Raw genomic sequence first — 16,041 nt, forward strand, 5'->3', positions numbered from 1 at the left:
ACATTATAAATTTATTATATTTGTAATGAACATAATAATATATTGATATATTGTATTTGCATTTATACTGATATATTATATTCCATACCAGGAATTAAATTTTTACATTCCATTTTAAACACATATTCAATGTTTAGTAACTAATACTAAGTAATCATGAATATTTACAAAGATGTGGATAAAGGAAGCTTCACTGAAAACATATTTATATGAAATACGGAAATACTTAAAATGTTTATATCCACCTGGCAAACCTATATGAGTGAATTCTATTCTGTCCAAACATGATACAGAAGAATATGTAAAGACATGCAAAATATTCATGTTATTACAAAATATAAACAAAATGATTTGAAAAAATCTCTACTTCAGTAAAACCCACAGGAATCCAAATTGATGCAGATGAAGACACAAAAAAGGTGGAATAAAGTCATATACACCACACTGTGAAAAACAACCATGTTCTGAAAAACTTAGCAGACAATATGGAAATTTTTAAATGAAGAAAAATGTACTGGCAAATAGCAATAATTTTACAGAATGCTGGAAATAAAAAGAGCTATGGTCTAATTTGAGTGAAAATGAATGATGGAAAGGAGAAAGAAAGGAAAGAATGGAACTAATATCTCTTAAATTTTACAGCTAGCATTTATTGAACCTTACTTTGTGCCAAGATTGTGATAGATGCTTTAAAGGCACTCTCTTATTTACATACTTAGCACTAGTATGTAAGTATCCTTAATCTTGTTTTACAGGGCCAGGTACAGGGGAGTTCTGGAGGCACCCTGGCTCATTTTACATCTCAGCTCTTCCACTGCTGGCTGTGTGACCTGGGGCAAATTACAGAGCTTCTTTATGTCTCATATGAAAATAATGATAGTAACAGTACCTAGCTCATATGATTGTTATGAAGATTAAATGATTTAAAATCGGCAATGTCCTTATGACAGTGCCTGGCAAATGGTAAGTGCCGACAATTTTAAGGTACCTTTATTAATGGAAATATTGAGTCTTCAAAATTCTAATAATGCTCAAAGTAACACCACTAGTAACTTGTAGAATGGGGAATTGAACGTGGTATGTCTGACTACAAAGCCAAGGCTAATAGGCAAAATGCCCCCTTTTCCATACCCACAGGCTACAGTGAAATGCTTTGGCAATTAGGAAAAATGCCCTCTCCCCTGATTTAATACATGATCAGAGCAGAAATATGAAATCCCTCTTCACTGAAAGAGAACAATTCGGTCATCAGTGTTCTCCACACCCTGAGAGAAGTATCTATGTATTTAAAGAAAGCAGGCACTCAGCAGTAGAGACACCAACCAGCTTTGGAAACAAAAAAAGGAGCATCCCTGAGGAAGTGTGCATGGAAGCACTGAGCAGTGGAGAGTTCATGGAAGCCAAATGACTATGGGTATTGCATTTCCATTGGCTGGGAAGTCCTATGCTCAATCTGCTGTGCATAAACATTTGATGAATTTTACAATTTGATTTTCCCAGTTCCTCTTTTGCTTCCCAATTAGATCTGTCTTCAGAAAAGAATTCACTGACCATGCTACAAGAGTATAAAAGTCTTTGCAACAGTTATATTTTTATTGCACATTGATTTTCTGCAACAATCTTGCAAATATGGTTACTTTAAGTTGGCCTTACATTTCATTATCTAAACCACAGTATTTTGAGAGTGAAAGTGGGCACTATCAATGCCGTGGGACAACAGGCTAAAACAGACTGTTTGGGGGGAGATTTGTACATAAAGACAGACTAAGTCAGTATGAGTTAAGCCTGAGATTTTAAAATACTCTATCTCTCCTCATTCCGCAAATTAGATTTTTCAGCCTGTATGACTATATAGCCTAGTACAGTCAGGAAAATAGTGCCTGAATTAAGGTAATGTTTAGAAGCCTTTAAATTACAGATATGTGATCTTGAATAATATACATAATGCTTTAATCTGTAATTTCCCCATTTTTAAATTGGAAATAATAATTCCTATCTGATAGTGCTTTCATAAGAATTTATATTCAACACACACACATATACATATACATACACATGTAGGTATGTGTGTGCATGTCTATATATATAAATGTGTATATATATATAAATATACATTTATATACATTTAGTTTAGTCCAGTGAATACTCAAAAACTGGTAGCTATTATTTTCTCACCACTCTAATTCAACTCTCAGAGGTCTCTTGAAAGGTAGGCAGCTGGCTTTTCTCAGGCAACAGTGCTCAGTAATTCTATGTGATTTATTCAAACTTCTACATCTGCTCTGTTCCAGGAATAATTAGTCCTTTATGTGATAATATGGGGAAAACAAAGCTATGCACCTCAGTTCTGCCTTCCTCCAATAGATGGCAACAGTAGCTATTTGACTTCATAATATTTATGAACTACCTTTTAGTAGTGAATATGTTTATAAGTATGGACATTTCTGTGTTATGCTAGATGCATTGTCATATGTTCGATTTCTTGACCTAGAACAGGCCACTTTTAGGAAAGAACAAGTATCCTTAGTGGGAGAACTCTTCCTTGGGAGAAAGGCATTTTCATCTCCAGATAACTTCTCCTAGTGACAGGAAAAGTTCAGGGAAAGTAAACCATAATCATGCAAGAGAAACAACAAAACTAAGAGTATAACACCTTCTATGCTGTTTCTGCCATTCTTCATTGTCTGGTAACTTCTCAGGAATAAGCTGTTTACTTGCCAAAACCTATTGGAGGAGAAATATAAAGGTGATTCAAGATATCTAATATTTTTTGATTAATGATAAGTGGTAAGTGAAAACCGATCCTTTTGCCAAAAAAGGTCACTGCTGCTGTGATTATGGTGTTAAAGAGCTTAACTGTAGGTTGTGCTGTAACACCTCAGAGAGCCTTTGGCAATGATGTCAATTCAAAGGATCTGTGTCTAGTCTACAAGAGCTTCTCTCACCTATTACACACATATGTGGAGATGGCACCTGGAATCAGTCTTGATCCAGAAATCCCATGGAAATGCTAAAATATGCACACTCACAGATAGCAAGGATACCTGGGGTTTCTCAACTTTATGACTAGTGCATGTTGTGTGTAAAATGCCTTTTACAATAATTAATGCATAGGTTAACAAGCTCTGGCAGGACTTTAATAGATTCAGTGTTTTTTTTAAAAAGAGGTTTTGAAATATGGAAATAGCACTAACTGCATTTTAATGCTTGTTTTTTCCCCAAGAAAGCATACCTTATATATCCACATTTAGAATGAGGCAAATTGCTTCTATAGTGAGTGTATGTCATACTTAAAATGGATTCAAAGAAATCTTAATCCTTTTATTTAGAGAAAAATATCATTAAAAATGTTTGCTTCTCACATGACTCTCAACCTCTTTCTTCTTTCTTTCCTGTTTTGTCTATGTGAGTGTTAAGTTGCTCAAAGTCTAAATTATGGGTAATAACAAATATTAGTCTACTAATGTTTAAATTATTTACATTTGTTTGAATTATTTTAAATACTAAAAGATCATATGAATATTTAAAATAAAGTTAGTAATACAATTTTGTCACTAAAAGCCAATTACTATTAATGATATTCCACTTAAAATCTAGTTAATGAAGAAGTTATTTATCCATAAAGAGGAGCAAGCCACAAAAAAACTACAGTTATTATTATTGATTACAAATAAAGTTGATATCATCTTGACCAGATTTAAATATTATCCATGATTAGGAATTGGTAGGCCTTTAAGATAGTTATAATTTTTTTCTCAAGAAGCACACTACATTCACCAAATAAATGTTTTATTTCCACATAATTCCAAACCATTAATGAAAATTTATTTACAAAATCCACTTTCTGTTCTTGATAATCTACATAAGAAAAGAAAAACATATTTGTTATTTCATAAATATGACATGTACATTTTTATTGAAGTTCATAATTATTCAATTTTTCTACAAGTTTGGTATTTTGGGAATGATTCTGCTGCTGTCAGATTCTGTCCATTGTTAATAACATGCACATATTCAACACTCAACATACATGCTTACCTCAGTTAATATTAGATTAACCCCAATACACAGAGAAAAGAGCCACCAAATTAAAATAAACTACCCAAATTTTCCTTATTTAAGCCTAACTTGGCCTAATTCCTGGCTATGTGACCTTAAGCAATCTACCACCTCTGAGGATCTCAGATTCCTCATCTTAAAAATGGGGTTATTAACTTGCAGGTTCCTCTTGAAGATTAGATATAATGCTCACCATGCACCAGGTAAAAGGTAGGTGCTCAGTGATTGGTAGCTGTTAGCAGTAAATGAAATTGAGGTCTGCAACCTATACCCTCTTCCTAAAAAGATATCCAGAAAGAAGCTAGTGATCATAGGTACACTACTATGAAAATGGTGACTTTTTATGTCATTGACAGAGATTTTCATTGACCCTATAGCACTAATTCAGTGCTTGCTGAGATCAGAATAGTTATGCAGTTTTTAACAATCCCACCTTAAATTCAAAGAATCAGATAAAAAGAGATTTTGTAAAGCCAGGCAAAAGATCTGTCAATCCGTGTAAAAACATTACAGGAGCACAAGTTTTCATTCAGCTTTTCCCAGTGTAACACTTTAGTCTGTGAGAGTGAAGAATAGGTATCTGAAGGATACAGGGCATAGGATCAGTGCCCTAAAATGAAATTTCAAATGATTTCTCTCTTTCAGTGGATTTGTTTTGTCCCTGACCTAATTTCTATGCTAATTTATAGGGTTTACAATTGCTTTATTCTTGGCAAAGCCCATACAACTCCTTTCTTTCAAGTCTCCCAGGGAGCAAGGCATACACATATCATTAATACACTGCATTTGGTTAACTGTTCATTATTCAGCAACTGCTGATCCACTTTGTGGATTTTCCGTGCCCTTCATTTTGTCTCCTCCTCCATCGGACTACCTTTCTTTTGATGTTTTCACTGCTCATTATCACCTCTACCAGAAGTGAGAAGGAAAGATGTGAAATGTAAATGAGTTGAAAATGACTTTTAAAATTTATTTTGAGGATAAGGAGAGAAAGTTGGAAATGTGAGCTAAAATTAGGCCTGGAGTTTTCTGATGACTTCACCCAGCTATACTTATCCCTGTTAAAGTGAGGCAAATTGGGTTCTGAAAAATAAAAGGACAGTTCAACCCTATTATATTCCTTCCTCTTGGAATACAGGGAGAAAGAGGAGATATATGAAATCTATTTACACAAAGTTTTCTAAAACAAAAAGGAAAGTACTAGTCAGAATAGACTAATGCTTAAAAAAAGTCACATTTATGAGTTGCACAGTACAGTGGTAAATGTTTTAGAATACAAGTTTATATTCTAGTAAATTAGCTTATTTGCATCTTTTCATACTAGTAATGTAAATGTATATTTATTTTCTTAACCATCCAGATTTTTTAGCAAAAGAACCAATGTGCTGATTTTCTGTTAGTCATACAATTAATTTCTAAGTCATGTAGGGAAAATGAAATGGGATTTTTTTGAAGTTTGTCTGATATACTTGAACAATAACTTACTCAAATTAGCACTGTTTCTCAAAAAAATTTTGTAAATTTGCAAAATTAATAAAATAATATAAAATAAAGTAACTGGTACTTATGGCAATGTTTAATAGCAAGACTTTTGGAAATAATAGATAGTTTAAAGAAATGCTGTTTTGCTAGGTTATCCTCTATTATTGGAAATAATCCTGAGAACAAAATCTACTACCATTTTAAGAAATAGGAGTATTTTGAGGATTCGCATTAGCCATCTCTCTTGCTCTCAACTCATATGTAAAATGAGGGCTAACTAGGTGATCCATAACATTACTTAGACCCTTGCAATACTTTCAAGTATATACACACAAAAAGATGCATTCATAATATACTTTGTCTACAAGCTGTGAGAAGACCTAAAGTAGCCAAACACAGAGAAATTTGTGTCTGTGTGTATGTATGTGTGCAGGAAACAGTAGTTGACTAAAGAAGTTTTTACTTCAAAATGGCCTCATATAGCAAATCTATGCCTACAATAGTGCTTTTCTTTTTGTTGGTGAGTGATGAATGTTTGTTGATTTGAAGTATATTTAAATGTATAGAGGCCCTAGATCCACCCATTTAGGTGAGAAGAGTACCAGAGTAGAAAGATTATGTGCTTTGGAGACCTCCTACAAGAGAGAAGGCTTGCAGTAAATGAAAAGAATTATTAACCTTCAGTGATATAATGCAGTAAATAAGGATCATATCAACCTGTGTATCATTATGCAATGTCTATCAAAGACATATATTAGGTAAGCCATTTCCTTCATATATATATATATATATATATATATATATATATATATATATATGTAGTGTGTATGGGTATTTTTACAGGAAATTGAAACACAGACTTCTGATGAATTGTCTAAAGTCACACAGTAACTTTGCAACAACCTAGAGAACCGCATCCGAATCCCCTGGCTCAGCTCAGCGACATCTATTGTATCAAGTTGTTTTCCTTGTCGATAAAAAGAAATAAGCTTGGGAGGCTTGTAATCTAGCTATTCTTCTAGATCGATTTTTACAGAACACCTGGGAAGCAGGCCCAGAGCAATTGAGACATCTGAGAGGCTCATAAGTATTATTTTCAGGGGGCTAATAGCATAGAAGCTCTCTAAGTCATCTTTAGAAAGAAATATGTGACACCAGATGGCAGGTCACAGAGCTGGCATCATAAGGAACAGGAGTTTGGGAACACTTTCACAGTGCCTAGTAAGAAGAAAGAAGGGAATTTGGTCTTTTTTTTTTTTTTTTTTTAAGCACAATTACAGTGTAAACCTGCATGAAATCTCTACTTAGTTCTTCAAAGAGGAAAGATAATAACAAGTAGTTCAGTTAACCATTTGGAATGTGTCATATAAGGTATTCCCCGAAATGTGCTGGCCTTGATGACAAACTTCCATGCAGGGACCTTGCAATAATCACAGTAACTTAGAGGAAAGGAGGTTGTTATTGTTCCAAACATTACTTCCAGGATGTTTAATTCTGGTGTTTCAACTTACATTATATATAGTCATGCTTTTTAGAAACACTGTAGAAAATTATTGCTACATGTAGTGTCCTTGTAAACAAAGGATAAACTAAAGAAGGAAATCCCTATATTTTTACCAAAACAGAAAGTGAGTGAGAGTAACCTGTTGAAGAGGGCATGAGCTGTAAGGGGATATAAAGTCTACGGTCATTACTATCTGTGTAAATGTAGAATTAATTCAGATTGTGGGCCTAGCCTCTATGTATCCTGACCATAGTGGATTGTCTAATTCTGGCCATGTGCCCTAAACTTCCAGAAGCTGTGGGTATTGTGTGAAGACATAAATTAAACACATTTCAGAAGTAGCTTTATACTGATTTTTGGAGTCAGATATGTTTCAACTACAGACTCCAAAGTATAATTATTTACCAATTATGTGGTAAAAGTTCAGCAGTAGGGCAGAGCCAGCAGCTGAAGAAGCAAGAAGAGGTAAAGCATACTTCCCTGACTGTGTTTTGTGTACCAGCTGTGTGATGGCTTTACAGCTACATGTACATGTTAGTATGTGTTTACCACTTCATCAGCATTCCAGTTTCACTCAAAGAGCTTAAAGGAGCTGATTTTATAAGCCAGATTTGTATTATAGGAAGTTGTTTGTGAACTCCATGTAGAGCCCCATTTGTGCAATAAGAAGCTGTTACACAAACAAGATGTTTTGATATAGTGTTATCAATATTTAGAACTCTGTCTCTAGGATTAGTGGGGATGAAGAGAAAATAAGAAGGGTCAAAAGCAAAACAATTAGCTCTGCTAAGCAATTTATATTATATTTAGCATACAGCAGAAGAAGAAAATTGAAGTGAATTCTATGGAAAGCACAGGATGCCAGATCTTTCTCTCACCCAAGAAGAGAACTTTTCTATTCCAGGCTCAGTCATTAGTAACTCAGCTGGGAGGCTTTTATGTTCAGGGCAGCACACAGGATATATGGAAACCTAGTGATGAGAAATGTCTACTCAGCCAAAGGCCAATGGTCTTTTCCACTATTTACATGGCACCCTGTAGATCAAAAACGTGTTTCACAGACTTAACACACTGGAGTCTCTCATGAGCCCTGATTTTATAAATGAGGAAACATGTCATATGGCTATTTAGTGTCAGAGCCAGATAGGATATCCAAGCATTTTCCAACACACTCCTCCAGGATTCCTTTCACAGTAAGCGTTCCAAGAGAAAATAATAATAATAATAATAACTTGAAAAGTAGCCCTTTTTTTTAAACAGGTTTAAGTGAGTGCCCTCAAAAAAACTAAAAAATAAATAAAATAAAATAAAATAAAATAAAAATAAAAGTATGCCTTAGAGAAATATGGTAAAATTGCTTGCTGGCGGAACCACTTGTTTCCACTCCCTTGGCTGTTTACCTTAGCCAGAAGCCCCGGCTGTCTCTAAAGACCACAAAGCAGACACCCAGAGACACTTGCGCCTGCAACTAGGAAACTGGCAGAAGCTCTGCCACCGCCAGCAGCGAAGCTTCAAAATTAAAGCACTTCGAAACCTTCACGGAATTTATACATTTGCTTCCCTGCTTCAGACCGCCGTACAAAGAGTTTGAAGTTCCTTCTCTCCGCAGAGAAAGTGGATTTTCTTTCTCTGTGCAAACACTGCTGGATTCAGGTCTCTCTGAAGAAGTGGTGGCAAAGCAGGCGTTTGGGGATCGCGCCTGTGATTGCTTTGAAGCACCGACTTGCTCTCTCTCTATTCAGATATAAATGCAGGATTATTTATTTAATCTAATTCTCCCTCTCACGCTCGCAACCTGTGGACTTGGGTCCTGACCCGTGCTGCGAGGAGGGAGGCCGGTGGGCACGCGTCCCGGAGCCCGACCGGGTGGCGCCTAGTCGCAGTCTTCAGAGGCAAGTCCCGGTTCCGGCTCCCCGGGCGGCGTCTGGACTTACCCAGACCCGGGGCAGGAAACCATGACCTTGCCCCGGCGCCCTCTCGCCTTTCTGCCAGCCTTGGGCTGCTGCCCTTAATTGACGAGCCAGTGACTATTGGCTGGAGTCCCCCAGTGATTTGCATGCACAGAGAGGGAGTGTCTTCTGCCACCCTCCCGTCAGGAGCGCGCCGACTGCAGCCTCCCTGGGAATGCGCGGCCGAAGGGATGCGCGCAGATCGCGGGCCCTGGCAGTGAGCTGGCGCCCGGCGACCTGGCACCCACGCTTGGATATGGGGCGTCTAAGTCGTCCCAGGAGCAGCACCAACCATAGAAACCTGCCGGTAAGGATTGGGGTCCGGGAGCCCCGCGGCTCCGACAAGTTGCAGTACTGTTGGAGCAGTTCCCACTCCTTGATGGTTTTTCAAACCTTTTACCTTAGTCCAAACTTAACAGGAAGGTTGGGAGGAGGGAAAGGGAGTTTGGGATATTGTCTGCATTTTAGCAAGGAATAGGCAAGTCCTTGGGTCGTGAGAAGAAGTTTCTGAAGCAGAAATATAGGCAGATGAGGCAGAGGGGGCTGGGGTGTGCTCAGTTCGCTTTAAGATAAAGGGATTCTTTGATTGTTTCCTGCGGCCGGCATCTGGCTAAGATTGTCTACTGCAATTGACAAATTGTTTTTGCATAATCATTTTCCGCGTTTACTTGTCTTTCCCTAAGGGAGGCGGATTAGTGAGAGGTTGTTAGGGGTGGAAATTCAGATCCTTTCGATTTGATTTTAGGTACGTACTAAAATTAAAATCAATTCTTTCAACTTAAAGCGTTTACTTAGCGGGGTAGGGGGTCCGAAGGGGTAGAGTTACTATGTTGTTGTTGTTGTTGTTGTTATTATTATTATTATTGGTATTGTTATCTGTCTCATAGCAAGGGACGTAACACATTTCGCGTTTCGGGGACCTTAGTGGTAGAAACATTTCAGTGGAAATAAAGTGCCCACCTCTCAGTCCTCTCTGCTATCAGCCCCCTCCCTCCCCATGACCTACCCTGGTGGTTTCCCTGTCGCGTTGCGCAGTCCTCTCCACTCCAGCAAGTACCTTCAGGGATTGCTTTATGGTTTGGGATTCCGAATATTAACTGAGTGAGGTGGTGATTGGGAGCCTGGCTGGGGCGGGGGGTGGGGAAACGGTGTAGAAAGTAAACAGAAAAATTAAGTTTTGGAGACAGCGTTGCTCCGTAGATCTCTCCTTTGCAGCAAGTTTCCCCTTCACCCCGTTCTGACTGGAGCGTTTGCCTTTGGGAATGGGCATGGAGCCAGAATGACCCTGGGGCACGGGTTCTGACTCCAAGCTCTGTGTTTCTGCTTGTGTGTAATGTCTTCTCTCCTTCCCCTACGTCCAGCATCTGCTTCTGTTTTTCCTCTTCGTGGGACCCTTCAACTGCCTGGCGAGTTATAGCCGGGCCACGGAGCTTCTGTACAGCCTGAACGAGGGACTGCCCGCGGGGGTGCTCATCGGCAGCCTGGCCGAGGACTTGCGGTTGATTCCCGGCACAGGCAGGCAGGACCCGCAGTCGCAGCCGCCCGAGCACAGCGGCGCCGAGCGGAACCCTCCTCTCTCTTTCAGCCTGGCTTCCCAGGGTCTGAGTGGCCAGTACGTGACACTAGACAACCGCTCCGGGGAGCTGCACACTTCTGCACAGGAGATCGACAGGGAGGCCCTGTGTCTTGAAGGAGGTGGCGGGGCTGCCTGGGGGGGCAGCATTTCCATCTCCTCTTCGCCTTCTGCTGACTCTTGTCTTTTGCTTCTGGATGTACTGGTCCTGCCTCAGGAATATTTTAGGTTTGTGAAGGTGAAAATCGCTATCCGGGACATCAATGACAATGCCCCGCAGTTCCCTGTTTCCCAAATATCGGTGTGGGTCCCAGAAAATGCACCTGTAAATACCCGGCTGGCCATAGAGCATCCTGCCATGGACCCAGATATAGGCACTAACGGAGTTCAGACCTACCGCTTGCTGGACTACCATCGTATGTTCACCCTGGATGTGGAGGAGAATGAGAATGGGGAACGCACTCCCTACCTAATTGTCATGGGACTGTTGGACAGGGAGACCCAGGACCAGTATGTGAGCATCATCATAGCTGAGGATGGTGGGTCTCCACCACTGTTGGGCAGTGCCACCCTCACCATTGGCATAAGTGACATTAATGACAATTGCCCTCTCTTCACAGACTCACAAATCAATGTCACTGTGTATGGGAATGCTACAGTGGGCACACCGATTGCAGCTGTCCAGGCTATGGACAGAGACTTAGGAAACAATGCTCAGATCACCTACTCTTACAGCCAGAAAGTTCCACAAACATCCAAGGATTTATTCCATCTGGATGAAAGCACTGGAGTCATTAAACTTTTCAGTAAGATTGGGGGAAGTGTTCTGCAAACACACAAGCTCACCATCCTTGCTAATGGGCCGGGCTGCATCCCTGCTGTGATCACTGCCCTGGTGACCATTATCAAAGTCATTTTCAGACCACCGGAAATTGTCCCTCGTTATATAGCAAATGAGATAGATGGTATTGTTTACCTGAAAGAACTGGAACCTGTTAACACTCCAATTGCATTCTTCACCATAAGAGACCCAGAAGATAAATACAAGGTAAACTGCTACCTGGATGGTGAAGGACCATTTAGGTTATCACCCTACAAACCATACAGTAATGAATATCTGCTTGAAACCACGAAACCTATGGATTATGAGCTACAGCAGTTCTATGAAATAACTGTGGTAGCCTGGAACTCTGAGGGATTTCATGTCAAAAAAATGATTAAAGTGCAACTTTTAGATGACAATGATAATGCTCCTGTTTTCCTTCAACCCTTGGTAGAACTAACCATTGAAGAAAACAATGCACCCAATGCCTTTTTGACTAAACTAGATGCTACAGATGCTGATAGTGGAGAGAGGGGCCAAGTTTCATATTTTCTGGGACCTGATGCTCCATCATATTTTTCCTTAGACAGCGTCACAGGAATTCTGACAGTTTCTACCCAGCTGGATCGAGAAGAGAAAGAAAAGTATAGGTACACAGTCAGAGCTGTTGACTCTGGGAAGCCACCCAAAGAATCAGTAGCCACTGTGGCTATCACAGTGTTGGATAAAAATGACAACAGCCCTAGGTTCATCAACAAGGACTTCAGCTTCTTTGTGCCAGAAAACTTTCCAGGATATGGTGAAATTGGAGTAATTAGTGTAACAGATGCCGATGCTGGGCAAAATGGATGGGTCGCCCTCTCCGTGGTGAACCAGAGTGATATTTTTGTCATAGACACAGGAAAGGGCATGCTGAGAGCCAAAGTCTCTTTGGACAGAGAGCAGCAAAGCTCCTATACTTTGTGGGTTGAAGCTGTTGATGGGGGTGAGCCTCCCCTCTCCTCTACTGCAAAAATCACAATTCTCCTTCTAGATATCAACGACAACCCGCCTCTTGTTTTATTTCCTCAGTCTAACATGTCTTACCTGTTGGTATTACCTTCTACTGTCCCTGGCTCCCCAGTTACAGAGGTCTATGCAGTTGACAAAGACACAGGCATGAATGCTGTCATAGCTTACAGCATCATAGGGAGAAGAGGTCCTAGGCCTGAGTCCTTTAGGATTGACCCTAAAACTGGCAACATTACTTTGGAAGAGGCATTGCTGCAGACAGATTATGGGCTCCATCGTTTACTGGTGAAAGTGAGTGATCATGGTTATCCAGAACCTCTCCATTCCACAGTCATGGTGAACCTATTTGTCAATGACACTGTCAGTAATGAGAGCTATATTGAGAGTCTTTTAAGAAAGGAACCAGAAATTAATATAGAGGAGAAAGAACCACAGATCTCAATAGAACCGACTCATAGGAAAGTTGAACCTGTGTCTTGTATGCCTACCTTAGTAGCTCTGTCTGTAATAAGCTTGGGTTCTATCATACTTGTAACAGGGATGGGCATATACATCTGTTTAAGGAGAGAGAAAAATCATCACAGGGAGGATGAAAATTTGGAAGTACAAATTCCATTAAAAGGAAATATTGACTTGCATATGAGAGAGAGGAAACCAATGGATATTTCTAATATTTGATTTTCTTTTTCTTTTTTTTTTTTTTTTTGCTGTGGAGTAACAGAGATGTTTTAACTGACTTTGGAGAGTCTTTACCACCCAAACAAGAGTGTGGATGTCAGTTCCAATGAAGGACAATTAATTTATAACTTGTACTATATTGTAGATAACTGTTTACAGGTTTTTAAATTCAAAATCAGAGATTATAAAACGTGTACAGCATTTTTTAATGAAAATTGGTACTAGCAGCTATGGAATTGTTATTAAAAAAAAAGCTTGGACATGATTTGCAGCTTTCATACACCAAGCAGATGATTGTTAAAACCTGGGAGTAAGGTAAGAAAATGGTATATTGTCTTATTTGTCTAAAAAGTCCTTTAACCACAAGAGGGCATCGGCTGCTCCTTTGCAGGGAACTGTTTTAAGGTATTGTACATGACCAGTTGTACATGATATTAATGAGAGAGTCTATTTTAAATATATTGTTTTTAAAATTAAACAAAGATGAAGTTAAAGTAAATGGAATTTCACCCCACTTAAATGTATAATTAAAAAAAGAAAAGAAATGCATTTGTAAACAGAATGTTTATTACCTCACAAGTGCATCGTGTATAATTTGAAAGAGAAGGCATCACAAAGAAGCGCAATTCTTTTTTAGCAAGGATAAACACTTTGCATGTGTTAAAAGATCTGACAGGCTGAAGAGTAATTCACTTGCTGTGTACTCTGGTTACTTTCTATTTGCTTTACCACTGCACTTGCTATTATTACAGGGGAAAATATATATATTCTTTCTTAGAGAAAATGTACCTAGAAATTGTGTCCAAGAAAAACAGCCAGAAGCAAAGATATGTTTCAATCCTTAGGTGCTTCATAGGTATTCATGATATTTTGATGCTTTCACAACTTGTCAGTAGTACTTTATACTTGGGTTATATATTAGATTCTTATATGCTGAAACTCGTGTTACATAAAAAAAGAAAAATCATATTAAAACAAAATTATTCTAGAAGCTGGTAGATGCTACTGGTTGTTTTTAGCTGGGCCTTTTCTATGCAAGGTATACTTATCTTTTTGTTGTTGTTTAGGTTTGTTGGCTACTGTTTCTGGCTTCCTTTCTTTGGCTTTGGATTAGGTCCAAGAGTTTATTTGTAAGCCTGGCAGCAGATTTCTTTGATAACTTAGCTTTTACTGAATGCTTTGCAGTGAAGTGAGCTGGTTTATCAGTGATTGATCACCTTCACTTCATTGTGTGAGCTGGAAATTTTATTTTATATAAGAGCTATAGCAAAATTATCTGTGTAAACAAAGAAGTGTTAGCTTAAACTGGATCACTCTACTTTTTGGCATCATGTGTGTGTACTGTACCAAAAGTGTTTATATGTCTGCAAATTAAAGGTATATATTTTCATAATTTCTTTCTCATTTTTACTTTTTTATATTTGAACATGGGCTTGTTCTTTCACTGAAGTGCCTGTTAATGGCATTCATTTGCTTTTAGAGGTAAATGTGGGTAAACTGTAAATATTCTGTTATGCTAAAGTTTATATTAAACTAATTAATTAATTAAACATTGGGTAAATTATTAACTATGCGTGTAGTTATAGACATACATATAGGCATATATATATAAAATAGAAAAAGAGTATGTGTATGTGTTTGGTAGAAGTTCACATGAAAATTTATACCCATGAATGTGTACATGCATATTAATTTATGACTTAGAATCAATTATAAACACTCATTTTAATACATACTTATAGCAAATCCTTTGTTAGCTGTGTTACAAGTGCTTTCAACAAATTCTAAAATAAAAACACGTTGCAAAAAAATAATTGAATACAAAAACCCAAGACCTTTCAGATAGGTATTAACTCATTTTCTTGTTTTCTTCAATTTGACCATTTAAATAAATAAAATAATAAGCATATGAGGCAGTAGTGTTTGTTACAAAAAGGAAATATATTTTTATTGGAAATTTCTTTTGTATGAGAGACAATTGAGCTAAGAAACTAAGATCATTTAACCCCCCAAACTTTTCATTCATAATTGATATAGAACAATGGAAGAAACCATCCTCCACCAGTCATTTTTATATCTCATTTCTCTCTTTTACAGGAATGAACTACATGGGAAACAAGTAGCACCATTAAAAAAAAACTCTCTACAAATGCAATGAATTTAATTATCAGTATAAATAACAAAATATTTTATTCTTTTCTGAATTTGAAATAGGTTCATGTGTTTTGGGGGTATGGATTTCATCTCTAGCATGAAAAAAATGCCTGTAACATTAATAAAAGGACATATTTCTGAATTACTTCTTGTGCCAGGATTTCCTTTACAAAAACATCTCATTCACATTAAGAGCATTTATAACAAGGAAAGTTAAAATAAATTAAGCTCAAAGATAAAAGCCCCTTTTTACTAACACCTTGTGCTAGAATGGTTGCCAAAATGTATGCTAATCATGTCAATGTTGTTAGTTGAGCTGGCACAAAAATAAATGTTCCATTCATTAAAAACCCTAATATCCATTTAACAGTTTGAGAACCAGTGAGTACTCTTTGCCCAATTTAATGAAGAAGAAATTGCTCTGATCTTCGCACTGCCAAATCCATTCTTATACTACAGAGAAAACTGTTCATTAATTTGGATTGGGAAATTTAAAACAACACAGCAATTTCAGCTCCAAGGAGGAAACAGTTTACCTTACTTGACTCTTTCGATGCCCTGACCCTAAAAAAAAGTTTTCTTGGCAGTAATGCTTTTATCAATGGTAGTTAAAAGGAAAAGGAAAAATATAAATGCTTCTTTTCAAACAATTTTGTAGTATTAGTGTTTTAAAAATAAAATTCAAATCCTTTGTCTTTTTGGGTGTTCTACACGTGTTTTATGAAAACACCATACCTAATCTTGCCTATGAAATAACATCACTGAAGCAATATTAGGGATGGTGTATAAAGTGGATTTGATTGCAGTA

The 16,041-nt window shown here is 37.8% G+C and overlaps 1 protein-coding gene across 2 annotated transcripts; it reads left to right on the forward strand.

Moving 5' to 3' along the window:
* Window positions 1–9,169: 9,169 nt before the first annotated feature.
* Window positions 9,170–15,302, forward strand: PCDH20 (protocadherin 20). 2 transcript variants are annotated; one of them, XR_009049028.1, is made up of 3 exons: window positions 9,170–9,301; window positions 10,356–13,394; window positions 15,177–15,302. XR_009049028.1 is itself a non-coding variant. In XM_057707599.1 (2 exons), the coding sequence occupies exons 1-2, from the start codon at window positions 9,170–9,172 to the stop codon at window positions 13,077–13,079; spliced, it is 2,856 nt and encodes a 951-aa protein (XP_057563582.1). In that variant the 3' UTR covers window positions 13,080–14,640. The 2 variants fall into 2 exon arrangements, 1 of the variants encoding a protein (XP_057563582.1); XM_057707599.1 differs by lacking the exon at window positions 15,177–15,302 and having other exon boundaries at window positions 10,356–14,640.
* The last annotated feature ends 739 nt before the right edge of the window (window positions 15,303–16,041 follow it).

Source organism: Hippopotamus amphibius, chromosome 14, assembly GCF_030028045.1.
Source record: "Hippopotamus amphibius kiboko isolate mHipAmp2 chromosome 14, mHipAmp2.hap2, whole genome shotgun sequence".
Classification (NCBI taxonomy): domain Eukaryota; kingdom Metazoa; phylum Chordata; class Mammalia; order Artiodactyla; family Hippopotamidae; genus Hippopotamus; species Hippopotamus amphibius.